A 13,625-nucleotide genomic window follows, 5' to 3' on the forward strand; every position below is an offset into this window, starting at 1 on the left:
GAAGATCCGGGATTTCCTTTCGGAGTCTCCAGTAAATTCATAAGATCGAGCTTACCTCCTTCGTGTCCGAGCTCACTTTGTCGCCCTCTGCCACAGGGTTCTCTGGACAATCACCTCTGCTTGGGTCTTGACGAGATTTACTCGAGCCATTTTAAAATGCGAAGGTCTTTTTCTTCTTGAAAGGACGTGTCAGAGGATACTCTGGACAGTGTCCTCATCATTTATTTGTCTTTTATTGATCTTTTTTGGATCATACCGCTATTTTTATTTAGTTGCTCCTGATTTTACTTAACCTTCCGTCGTTGAGCCCCTGACCACTGCACCCATTTACCATATTGTGGACATCCTCTTTTCTGATTTTCGGCAACTGTGGTGTTTATTTTTCTGCTGTTATCCTATTTGGAGTCATTGTTGCTCCCAGTCTCTGATGGTTGGGTCAAGTTTAGTCTCTTCCTAAAGTTACCACTATCCTCCACCCTTTTCCTTTAGATTGTGTACTTGTAACAGTTCCCTTCGACCACAGATGCAAAGGCACTCACATCTGTGGGAGATAGAGGTCTTCTATTCTACGGAAGACCCATATAGAGGTCTTTTATTCTACGGAAGACCCATATAGAGGTTTTCTATTCCATAAGAAAACCTCTGTAAGAGGTTTCGTATTCTAAAGAAGACCGCTAATAAAGACTTCTATTCTATAAAAGACCCATAAAACGGTCGTTTGGGGACATATATTCTACACGAGTTTCGTATGCTAAAGATGGCCCCTAATAAAGGCTTCTATTGTATAAAGGACCCATAAAATGGTCGTTTGAGGGCTTATATAGTACAGAAGACCCCTATAGAGGGATTCTATTCCATAATAAACCCTTAAAGAGGTTTTGTATTCTACATGAAGGCTTCTGTTCTATAAAAGGTGTTTAAAAAAGGTATCTTGTTCTACATAAGACCATACAGAAGACCCATATAGAGGCCTTCTATTCCATAAAAAACCTCTTTAAGGGGTTTCGTATTCTAAAGAACACCCCTAATAAAGACTTATATTCTATAAAAGACCCATAAAACGGTAGTTGAGGTCTTATATTCTACAAAAGACCCCTATAGAGGGCTTCTTTTCCATAATAGGACCTTGAAGAGGCCTTTAAAAAGGTCTTTTGTTCTAAATAAGACCCTTTTAGAGGTCTTTTGTTCAATAAGAGACCTTCAAAGAGGTTTTGCATTCCACAAAAGACCCCTAATTAAGACTTCTATTCTATAAAGGACCGCTATTATGTTGATGTTGATGACCCCTATTGAGGTCTTCTATTCCATAAGAGGCCCTTAAGGAGGTTTTGTTTTTGCATTTGTTGAAGACTTCTATAAAAGACCCCCAAAGTGGTATTTTATTCTACAGAAGACCCCTATAGAAGTCTTCTATTTTACAGAAGACCGCTATAAAGGTCATTTATTCTATAAGATAAGAAGGTTTTGTATTCTAAAACAGATTTCTGGTCTTCGCCGGTACTGGGTACTTATTATTTCAATATTCCGCCTAAAAGTATGCTCATAAATTTATTTTTATTTTGAAGTAGAGATGGCATTATATTTCTTATTAATTTTAACTTGAAACTGACAAACACCCTCCGGTCCGTAACTCGGAACTTTTCATTTATATATTCCGCCTAAAAGTATACTTATCAATTGGTTTATCTCTTTATCAATTTATTTTTATTTCGAAGTAGAGATGGCGTTATATTTCAAAATGTCCCATTGCATTAAGTATTCAATAATTAGCCTCCAAACTTAATTTTTTTTAAATTAAAACATAAATACTTCCTAGTAAAGCTCTTGCTCTGCTCTTTAACATTTTAATCCACTTAGTTAAGAGCTCAACTTCACAACCAGCAATGCATAACTAACGGGTTAGAAATAGTAGAGCTGCCATATTTTTTTTTTCGCCCGCTCTCTGTCTTCTTGTTGGGAATTGATGTTATCTGCTAAAATCCATAAATCAAAATATGTACCTAGGATTTCGAACATATTTTGTGGATGAAACAACAATATTTTCATTCGGCTTTCACTTCTTAATGCTGATGCAGGAAGTTGTCGAATTTTTGTTGTTGGCATTTTTTTAAATGCCCGCTTTGATTATGATTTCCGTTTTTTTCTTTGCCAGATGCAATGGCGGCAATGCCGAAAAAGAACACCCACCACATATTCGCTGTGCTATGGTCAACCATAACCTAACCAATTATTCGAAAACAAAACATAATGGAAAAAAAGAACAGAGGTAGAGATAACCAGTAAAGTCAGAAAAGTGGCAATTGGTCGCTTATTTGGTTGCACCCATGGCCCAAGAGCTGAATGGCTGGTGGCTAGGCTGACTGGTTGCAGCATCAGCTGAATTGTGAGCATAATTTCCAATTTAAATATTGATTGCATTCGCTACAGAATTTTTAAGATCATTGACTTTTTCCCCAAACGAATTCAATTAATAATGGGGTCAATTGATATTGCCATGGCGGTATTATGACAGCGCAGTACTTTGTAGTTATTGAATGTGCCAGGCATGGCTGGCTTGCTTGCTTTATGAATATGCTGGATTTAATGCAAAGATCTGAGGGTGTGGGTGTGTTTTGTTCGATTCTGTTCCTTCCATCATAACATGTCCCAGTGATTATTTTATTTCCATTTTTTGTTAATTCTTCCCTGTCTCTCTCTCTCCTTTCATTACAGGTCTCTATGGTAATGATGATTTTCACAACGGTTTGCTACAAGCATTCAGTTCCGGCAAGCAAGTGGAAGGACTTGTATTAAGTTTGAAACGACAGGTAAGTTAAATATAAAAAAAAATGGTGTGAGTTTACCATGGAAATCTTCATATACATATGATGGCTATGGATAACCGAAAACTATTCATTTCAACTCTCTATACGCTACTTATTTCCCTTTCATAATCATTAAACGGTAGACTTGCTAACTAATGCAATATTTATGGCAAAACAAAAAAAGTGACAAACAAATGAAGCCTCCCTCTCGTTTAGTCTATGAGGATAAACAGCAGGATGTGTGTATTAACACTCACTTTTCTTTACATAGATAAACATCCTAAGTTTACTATTTCCGCAAAAATTTTCTGGGTTATATGAGTTTCTTCTTCCTCTATTTGGATACCGACAATGATGATGATGATGCTGCTGCTGCTGAAGATGAAGAAAAAGAAGGAAAAGGAAAAGAAGTTTCTCCTATAATGAATTCTAAACTTTAGTAGAAAAGGATGTTTGGTTATTATGGTGATTACTAAAAATAAAACGACAACTGTTTGTTTACAGTGGAGTACAGAAGTTCGTAGCACATGGTCATAACGATTATCTGGGGAACCAAAATAAGAAGTTGAACAAGTTTTTGTTTTAGAAAAAAATCCCCATGAGAAGTTTAAAATTCGAACATAAGGTAGTGTTTACCTAGAGTTGCTAAACTATCGATAATTTGATAGATGCCGTCGAAAAGCTTTGCGATATAAATAAGTCACGGCAGATAACCTACAAAACCTGTTTAGGTGGTAGACAACAATTAAATTACTATCAAATATATGTTCCCACAACATCCCCCGAAGGGACAATGGAAACTTCTCTCATGAGTGCACGCCGCTTCATATCGGCTCAATTATATGGGAACTACTTTCCATCGCCGATCCCGAAAGGCGTGTCTTACGACACCACTTTTAGAGAAGTTTTTCATGGCTGAAATACTCAGGAAATGTAAGCCAACATTACACTGAGGGATTTGTCACCGACGAAAATATTGATGTTTCGTTCAGTGATTCAACCGTAGACCTTCTGAAAGGAAGGCAGACATCCCAGCCAGCAATTGGGAGTGAGTGAGTCACTTCCTCTATCAGAAGTAATCGCATTCTGAACTTCTATTCTAGAAAATAGCGATCCTTTATCATTTTACAATAACAATTGCATTGCTGTCCCTTTTTGAACTTCTTGAATAACTACCTAGTGTCAGAAAAGGAGATCGAAATTCTATTATTGCTTTTTTACACTAACAATGCTACTACTTACGACTATCGCATGGGCAGACACTTTATCTGGTCAATGCAGACACTTCGATTGTTTACGTTCATTTGAGGCGTGTACAACCTTAAACTAATATAAGACTTTAGCCTATCTGGTGTTTATAAGGTACGGTGGTGCAGTGGTAAGCATGTTCGCTTTGCATACTTAAGGTCAGGGGTTTGATTCCCAGGCCAGGCAACATAACATTTTTAGAAGTACAAAAATTAATGAAGATGGCAATTTCATCTAAGGATAGTTCTTTAAAAACGTATGTAATTTGGAACATTAATTAGAATAGTAAAAAATAAAAATTAAACGAATAACAACAGATAAAATGAAAAACGAAAAAAAATGTTTTTTTTTCGTCACAACCAATTTTATCGCTAAAAGTACTTCTAGGAAGTCTCGAAAGCGGCATTCACAAGTAGTGTCGTGGACGTGGTTCATTTCTTCCCGAACGGTGTGCCTACTTCAATTAGAATGCGAGATCGCGGATGTGTATTTCTATCGCCTGGGAGTGACTGCTTCGGGTAATGGGCGATAAAAAATGCTTGCTGGGATGCATAACATAATAACATATGTATGATATTTTCGGAAGTTTGATAGGGAGCTGACACTGGAAGTTAACTGGTTGGTCGGTAATCAATAAGCGGAACAAGTGGCTTAGTGGATCCGGAATTAGTTAATTGTGGGCAACGGTGAGGTAACTTTCGAACCCTGGTTATTTTAAGCGACAATTTGTCAAACACCGCGGATGTAACAGGGCGAAGAGAGGAACCACCTTAATTTACAATAGATGAGCATCTTACCAAAGTTCTCAACCTGTCGCAAGCCACCCACATTGTGTCCGAAGTTTGGTAAAACAAGGTAAGAATGCCAGCAAAAATTAATCGTACAAACCGATTTTGCTTTTGCAAATACTCTTGTGGCTCCAGTTAGCGATCATCAGCATGGTTTCCATAAGCAGCACAGCACTACAACAGTCCTGTACGCCCTGTCCACACATATTAGCCGAGGACTCAACCAGAATAAAACGTTCGATAGGACAGCGTTGGTGGCGCTCGACTTATTTGATACTGCCAAGCACACCACGCTGTTTGGGAACATCGAGCAGGCTATCTTCCGGCCAAGTTTGAAACGTTGAATAACAAATTATATGTGTGGACGCCACTTGTACGTGAAATACAAAAACAAGAAGTCGAAGCCTCGCAAAGTGAAACAGGAAGTTCCCCAAGGTAGGTTTATATCTCTGAAACTGTTTTACATCTGGCTTTCCTGTATTCCACGCCCTTTAAGATGGCATGAGATCATTACATATGCCGATGATTGCCGTTTGTGAAAGGCTGAACTCTTATTTCATCGATCTTACCACATTTTTCCGCACGAGGAGGAAACTTCTCTATAGAAGACACCCAAAGAAGTGTTCCTAGGTATCGAATAAATATTTTATTCTACAAAGACCTCCAAAGAGTTCCTCTATTATATAGAAGGCACCTGGAGAGGCACTATGGTCTACAAAGTCCCCTAAAAAGAGAGAGAGAGAGATCTTTTTAATATATAAGGCACCTAAAGAGGTGTTTTGTCCTACAGAAGACCCTTGAAGAAGAATTCAATTCTAAAAGGGACTCTTAAAGAGGTTTTAAATTCTATAAAATAATCCTAAAGTGGTATTTTAATCTATTGAAGGCCCCCTATAGAGGTCTTCTAATCTACAGAAGATCCCTATAGATACCTCTATTCTATAAGAGGCCCTTCAAAAGGTTTTGTATTCTATAGAAAACCCCTAAAGAAGACTTTTACTGTAGAAGCGACCCCTAAAAAGATATTTTTGTTCTACAGAAGACCACTATAGAGGTCTCATATTCCACAGAAGACCACTATCGAGGTCTTCTATTCCATAAGGGTCCTTTAAAGAGGTTTTGTATTCTATAGAAGACCACTGCGAAAGATCCATAGAAAGGTATATTGTTCTGCAGAAGTATCCTATAGAGGTCTCCTATTCTACCGAAGACCCTTGAAGAAGACTTCTGTTCTAAAAGAGACTCCTAAAGGGGTTTTGTATTCTATAGACGTCCCCTATACAAGACTTCTATTCTATAAAAGGTTTTGTGTTCTATAGAAGACGACCAAAGAAAACTTATATTCTGCGAAAGACCCATAGAAAGGTATTTTGTTCTGCAGAAGGATCCTATAGAGGTCTCCTATTCTACAGAAGACCCTTGAAGAAGACTTCTGTTCTAACAGAGACTCTTAAAGGGGTTTTGTATTCTTAGAAGTCCCCTATACAAGACTTCTATTCTATAAAAGACGAGTAAAGTTGTATTTTGTTCTACAGAAGACCCTCTATAGAGGTCTTCTATTCTATAAGAGACTCTTCAAGAGGCTTTGTTTATTCTATAGAAATCCCCTAAAGAAGACTTCAATTCTATAAAAGACCCTTAAAGTGGTATTTAGTTCTAAAGAAGACCCCTATAGGGGTCACCTATTCTACATAAGACTTTTGAAAATGACTTCTATTCTAAAATGTTTTGAGAGAGATTTTGTATCCAATAGAAGTCCCCTAAAGAAGACTTCAATTCTAAAAAAACCCCTACAGAGGTATTTATTTCTCCAGAAGACCCCCCAATGGAGGTCTTCTATTCTACAAAAGACCCCTATAGAGTTCGTCTATTCTATAGAGACCCTTTGGTATTCTACCTAAGACCCCTATCTTCTGTTCCATTCCTATATGCTATTCCATAAGAGATCCCTAATGAAGACTTTTATTGTATATGCCCTCCGCCTCTAAGTCTACCGCCACCGTGACCGTGGTGCAATGGTATGCGCACTAGCCTTGCACGAAAGTCGTGGGTTTTATTCCCCGGCCAGGCAACATCAAAAATTTCAACGGTGGCAAAATACCCCTCAGCATTGTTGGCGACATTTCCTGAGTATTTCAGCCATGTAAAACTTCTCTACAAGTGGTGTGTTCAGACATGCCGTTCGGACTCGGCGATAAACTGTAGGTCCCATATCATTGCCCTAATAAGAATTGGGGTGTACTCATTGATATGAGAGAAGTCTCCCTTGTCCCCTGTGGGATGTTTGGGGAACTATTATTATTATTTTAAGCCTATCGCCACTCTGTCCGACTACTAATTACCCCCAATCCCACGGCAGCGGGTTCTTTCGTACCGGTTGGACCCGGAACCATAGTGTTTCGGCCATCGGCTGCCAACCCAGCATTAAACTTATGCTTCTACGTAGGTTTAAATATTGCTACAACAACAACAACTAATTATGCCAAGATTCTAGGGATCACATTCAACAGCATGTTCACGTCATCTGCGCATATCACAGATATCTGCGACAAGCTGAAATGTAGAAGTAGGGTCCTCAAGTCCTTAACATTGGGTGCAGACAAAGAAATCTTGAATATAAGTTGAACTCAATGGAAAAATATTCAAACCTGTCAACATGCCGCACTGAGAACTGCAAATAGGGTGCCTCGTTATGTCTTCAGTGGACCATCTGCATGAGGAGACGAAGATTTTTTCAGTACAGCAACACAATGCCATGCCCTCGTTGCAGGACTTTCTCAGATGTTACCGTCAGAGTCATCAGCATTATCGTACAGTGGTTGAAAGTCCTCCTCCCTGGCATGTCAAAGGGGATCATAATCGGAAATGTCAAGTTGGTGGTTTCCCGCTATCTGTGGCGATGTTTGACGAACAAAAAACACTGTTTAAGCAGGAATGTCAACTGTTTTAGGGTAAAAATCGCTAAAGACCTATGGTGCGTATGTGGCTGTAGCGATTTTTACTTGGGAACAGTTGGCATCCCTGATCATAATGATCTGGAGGGAGAGAGGTCCAACGATATATGAGATATCCTATAGAATGCTGTCTTCGGAGAGCATCCCATATCTATCGCAGCTGAGTGGCGCTATCTGCCACTACGAACCAGAGTAGTTTTGACTGAACTCGGGACAGTGCAGCTGGCTTAATTCTTACATAGCAAGGATTGATGACGCCATGCAAAACATTTGCCCAGCATGAGGCACAGGCCCACGCTAGACACGGCACCTTTTCTACTGCCCGGCAAACATACTCAATTAACTCCAGTAGCTTTGTGGCTACAACTCATCGAAGCAGTCACATTCCTAGAACTGGAGATAGACCCAGAGCCAGAGTAAGCAGAAAAATTGACTTACAAACATTACAACAACAACCGATTGTGTACGTGAGGCGATTGAATTAGTTCAGTACCATAGTTCATTTGCGTGGTGTCCGTGACTGATATATGTATATGCTCTGCAACGGCTGCGTCGGTATTCAGGCCTGAGATCTCCTCTTGTATTATTGGCAGATCAGGTGAATGAATTGATAGGTACCATTTTTCTATATAGAACATGGTAAACATGATTGTTCTTTTGATCTGATGGATGTTGGGTAATGCCAATAAAGCTCTTTTTCGACAATCTTATCTCCAGACTTTTCCTCCTTACTGTTCGAAGGTGTAAATCATTCGCTTCTTACATTTACATTCATTCATATTTGTGTGAGGCGAACTTTTTTACATGCACAATGCCAAAATGGAGGATTTATGGTACTAGCGCGATTCAAGGCATATGCAAGGCAAACAACTTTACACACATACACAAATTTACATCACCTACACATATGCTCACAGTAAACAACGAAAATGTAACACATAATAGAATGGGGAGTAGAAGGAGGAGATGGTGAAAACAAAAATCTATATCCTATGTCTTTTCATAACGATGTTCATACATGCACACATACCTAACTACATATGTTTCAATGTAACAGGACCCTTTGGTATGGAGGAGCCTTTCTTTCATTTGCTGTTGTTGTTGTTGTACCCCTTTCACAGTCTTTATGTGTGGCACATATTTTGCTTTTAGCTTTCAATTTTCATGTTGACGCTTTGCCATTCTTAAGCGAACACAAGGCGAGGAGGTGTCTGACTATTCACTGTTCGAATTCGTGCATAAACAAGACATGGCAATTTTTACTAAGCTGAGAAAAAGGGCGGGTATTGGGCCAGGGATGGTCATAAAGGTGGAATTCGAAACTTTGGACAAAAAATATGGAAGAAAAAAGGAAACAAAATATCCCACAAAATGATGCCGGTATAGTGTGTGTTAAACTCAATGAAAATGAATGCTCCATAAAGTCCTGAAGTAACACAAACACACACACACCTGTACATATGTATATAGCCACATAGCGAAACATAAAACGGCATTGCAACTCTTACAAATGCCTTACGAAATCAGGCAACGGCAGCAGCCTTCTGGGCCATATTCTTAATCTGGACCTACATACATGCATGTGTGTAGCATAGTGTGTGTGTGTTTGTAGTGAAGAAATAAAAAAACCAAGAAAAAGCAAAAGTCCTGGAAAAAAACTTTGAAGAGAGGATTAAAAAAAACTCTGGAAAAATTTGTGCCAACGACCAGTAGTAACACGAAATATGCAATAAATGTAAATATTAAAATCGCATACACACGTTCACACTCACACACATACACAGGGAAAACTCAAAGAAAACAACAAGAAGCTACATAAGCTGTAATCACAAAAAATGAAAAGTGCAACTAGGAAGTTTAATTTTTTGTTTTATGACATCATAAATACATTGCCAGCCTTTCAAGCCGGCCGGCCGACTGGCAGTCAGTCATTTAGTCACAGAGTCAACCATTCAGCATTTCTGACAACTTAAGACACACTGACAGGATGAAAGCAACGAAGAAGAAGAAAATGAAAAGAAAAACTATTCCAAAGAAAGAGAAAATCTTATGTTTATTTAACAAAGTAGAGCTACTCTCTTTTCTTTCCCTACTTCCTTCTGTGTAAAGGATAAGGGGGAATGAATGAATGATTGCAAGTTATAAGCCTGTCCTATATTTCTGCATCTTCCTTTTTGTTTCATTTGATGAACTTTATAAGCTTTATGATTTTGAATTAACGTATTTCCTATGATGTTTTTGTTGTTGTTTTTTCTTGTTTCTTTATATTCACTTCACCTACATCCTTTGAGGATGTTTAAGATTTTTGTGTTTGTTTGGGTGTGTGCATAAGAGTCCTGTGGGAAAAATTGCATGCAGGTTGTACAGTGGTGAAGACCAGGTGGCAGGAAGAAACTTGAAGGCTAGGGCAATAAAAAAATAAATAAATAAAAAAATATTTTAGGTTGTAGGGGATTTCTTCTGAAATTTCTAGGACCTTTCTAAGTAAATACTAAACCAAACCTGTTTGCTAGGCTTGCTGATCTAGGGGTTCTCTCTTATATCGTTGGACCTCTCTCTCTCTACTTCTTTCTTTACCATGAAGATCCCTCCTAACCACGGTACTCCAAGTCGAGCAGGCCATTATGTTGCCGTACTGCAAGATCCGTCGTATCCTTACGTAGATGGTCCACTGATGACACGAGATGACGCCCTGTTGCCGTTCTCAGAGCGGCGTTCTGACTGGTTTAAACACTAAGCCATCGCCTTGATCTTATGTTCGCGGACCACATTGGCGCCGCATCGCTTACCACAGACTGACCTATAGCGTCGTAAGTGGTCAACAAGATTTCTTTCCCGGCACCCCAAGTGTTGCCGTTTAGGGAATTGAAAACTTTGCCCCTACATATCAGCTTGTCGCAAAAAGCTGTGGCATGCGCGGACGATGTGAACATGCTGTCGAATGTGAACATGGTGAATCACGGGGAAGTTGGGGTCGACATTTTGTTACTCTTCGTTGGCGGATATTTGCATATTCCCATAGAATAAGTCTTCCATTAGGGGTTTTCTATAGAACACAAAACCTCTTTAAATGTTTCGTATAGGAAAGAATTCCTCAATACAGATCTTCTAAAGAAAAGCAGATTTCTATAGGGGTCTTTTATAGAATAGAAGTCTCTTTTAGAAAAGAAGTCTTTTTCTTTTTTAAGGATCTCTTATAGAATAGAAGACCTCTATAGTTGCCATTCGCAGAACGAACGACCTTTTAACGGGTCTTCTATAAAATAGAAGTCATCTTAATGGGATTTCCTTTAGAATATATATAGAATAGAATATATGGAAAAGAAGTACCCTTTTAGAAGACTTTTATACAATATAAGTCTTCTTTGGAAGTCCTCTATAGGGGCCTATAGGGGTCTTCTGTAGTATAAAAGACCTGTACTTTAAGGTATTTCATAGAAAAGAAGGCTTCTTTAGAGGTCTTCTGTATAACAACAGACCTCTATCTAGGTTTCTGTAGACCAAAGTATCTTTTTAGGGTCTTTTATAGAAAAGAAATCTTCTTTAGAGTGTTCTATAGAATACAAAACCTCTTTAAGGTTCTTTTATAGAATAGAAGACCTCTATAGGGGTCTTCTGTAAAGTCAAAGACTTCCATATAGATCTTCAGTAGAATAGAAAACCTTTTTAGGGGACTTCTGTAGAATAGAAGCCCTATTTGCGGCCTTCTGTATACCCTATATAGTGGTTCTCTGTAGAATAGAAAACTTCTAAAGGGGCCTTCTGTAGAATAGAAGACCTCTATAGGGGTTTTAAGTAAAGTCAAAGACTTGCATAGATATTTTCTGCAGAATAGAAGACCTTTTTAGGGGCCTTCTGTAGAATAGAAGCCCTTTTTGCGGTCTTCTGTATACCCTATATAGAGGTTTTCTGTAGAATAGAAAACTTATAAAGGAGCCTTCTGTAGAATAGAAGACCTCTATAGGGGTTTTCTGTAGAACAGAAGAACAAAATACCACAAAGGTATTTTATATAAAGGTCTTCTATAGAATACAAAACCTTTTTAAATGCTTGTGATAGAACAGAAGTCTTCTATAGGACAAAAGAAGTATTTAGGTGTCTTCTATAAAATAGAAAACATCTTGAGGGGTCTTTTGTAGAATAGAAGTCCTCATTAGGGGTCTTCTATAGAATACAATCCTCTTTAAGGGTTTAGTATGGAATAGAAGACCTCTATAGAGGTTTTCTGTAAAGTAGACGATTTCTATAGAGATCTTCTATATAACAGAAGACCTTTTTATGGACCTTCTGTAGAATAGAAGATCTGTAAGACCTCTATAGAGGTCTTCTGTAAAGTAGAAGACTTATATAGAGATCTTCTGTAGAATAGAAGACTTCTATAGGTGTCTTCAGCAGAACAGAATGCCTCTATAGGGATCATCTGTAGAACAAAGTACCACTTTAAGGTATTTTATATAAAGGGAGGCCTGTTTAAAAGTCTTCAATATAATACAGAGGCCCTTAAAAAGTGTTTGTTAGAATAAAAGTTGTCTATCAAACAAAAGTCGTGCTTACGGACGGATAGAAGAACTCTTTACAGGTCTTTGTACACTAAAATTCCTTTTTAGACGTATTCGATGCCTTGGAACACTTTTTCAGGTGTCTTCTATAGAACAAAAGGCCTCTTTAGGAGTCTTCTATAGAATACAAAACCTCTTTAAGGGTCTCTTATAGAATAGAAGACCTCTATAGAGTAAAGTAGGAGACTTCTATAGAAATCTTGTGTAGAATAGAAGAACTTTTTAAAGGGCCTTCTATAGAATAGAAGAAATTTTTAAAGGGCCTTCTGTAGAATAGAAGACCTACATAGGGGTCTTCTGTAGAATAAAAAACCTCTTTAAGGGTCTCTTTTGGAATAGAAGACCTCCATAGAGGTCTTTTATAGAGATCATCTGTGGAATAGAAGACCTTTTTAGGGTCTTCTGTTGAATAGAAGACCTGTATAATTGGTTTATGTAGAATAGAAGACCTCTATAGGAGCCTTCTGTAGAAAAGAAGACCTCTACAGTGGTTTTCTGCAGAATAGAATACTTCTATAGAGGTCTTCTGTAGAACAAAATACACTTTAAGGTATTTTATAGAAAGGAAGGCTTCTTTAGAGGTTTTCTATAAAATACAAAACATTTTTAAGGGTCTCTGATAGAATCGAAGTCTTCTATAGAACAAAAGACGTATCCTATTCTATAGAATGGAAGACATCTTTAGATGTCTTTGTAGAATAAATACCTCTTTAGACGTATCCGATACTTTGGAACATTAAGGTGTCTTCTATTGAACAAAAGACCTCTATAGGAGTGTTCTATAGAACAGAAAACCTCTTTAGGGGTCTTTTATATAATAGAAGTATTATTTAGAAGCCTTCTATGGAATACAAAACCTGTTTAAGGGAGGGTCTCTTATGGAATATAATATACATAGAGAGGTCTTCTGTAAAATAGAAGAATTTTTAGTGGTCCTCTGTAGAATAGAATACCTCTATTGGGGACCTCTGTTAAATAGAAGACTTCTATAGAGGTCTTATGAATAATAGAAGACCTTTATAGGAGTCTTATATAGAATAGAAGATCTTTTTAGGGGTCTTTGTAGAATAAAATACCTCTTTAGACGTGTTAGATACCTTGGAACACTTCTTTAGGTGTTTTCTATAGACTAGGTATCTTCGTTAGGGGTTTCGGTATTATTCCAAATTATTCCTGTACGTCCTCCCCCAAATGGCAATCATCGGTATACGAAACGTTGTGAAGGTCGTTTGTATGTGTTGAAGTACAGAAAAGGTAGAGGTTAAACAGTTT

At 38.0% G+C, this 13,625-nt stretch overlaps 1 protein-coding gene across 1 annotated transcript in view; it reads left to right on the forward strand.

Moving 5' to 3' along the window:
- LOC141398662 (uncharacterized) overlaps positions 1-13,625 on the forward strand; it is a 156,299-nt gene that overhangs the window by 107,969 nt on the left and 34,705 nt on the right. The window contains 1 exon segment of the mRNA XM_073976184.1: positions 2,713-2,807. Coding sequence (XP_073832285.1) covers positions 2,713-2,807 — 95 coding nt within the window.

The sequence above is a fragment of the Musca autumnalis genome, unplaced genomic scaffold (assembly GCF_047663935.1).
Source record: "Musca autumnalis isolate F117 unplaced genomic scaffold, ASM4766393v1 scaffold_3, whole genome shotgun sequence".
Classification (NCBI taxonomy): Eukaryota; Metazoa; Arthropoda; class Insecta; order Diptera; family Muscidae; genus Musca; species Musca autumnalis.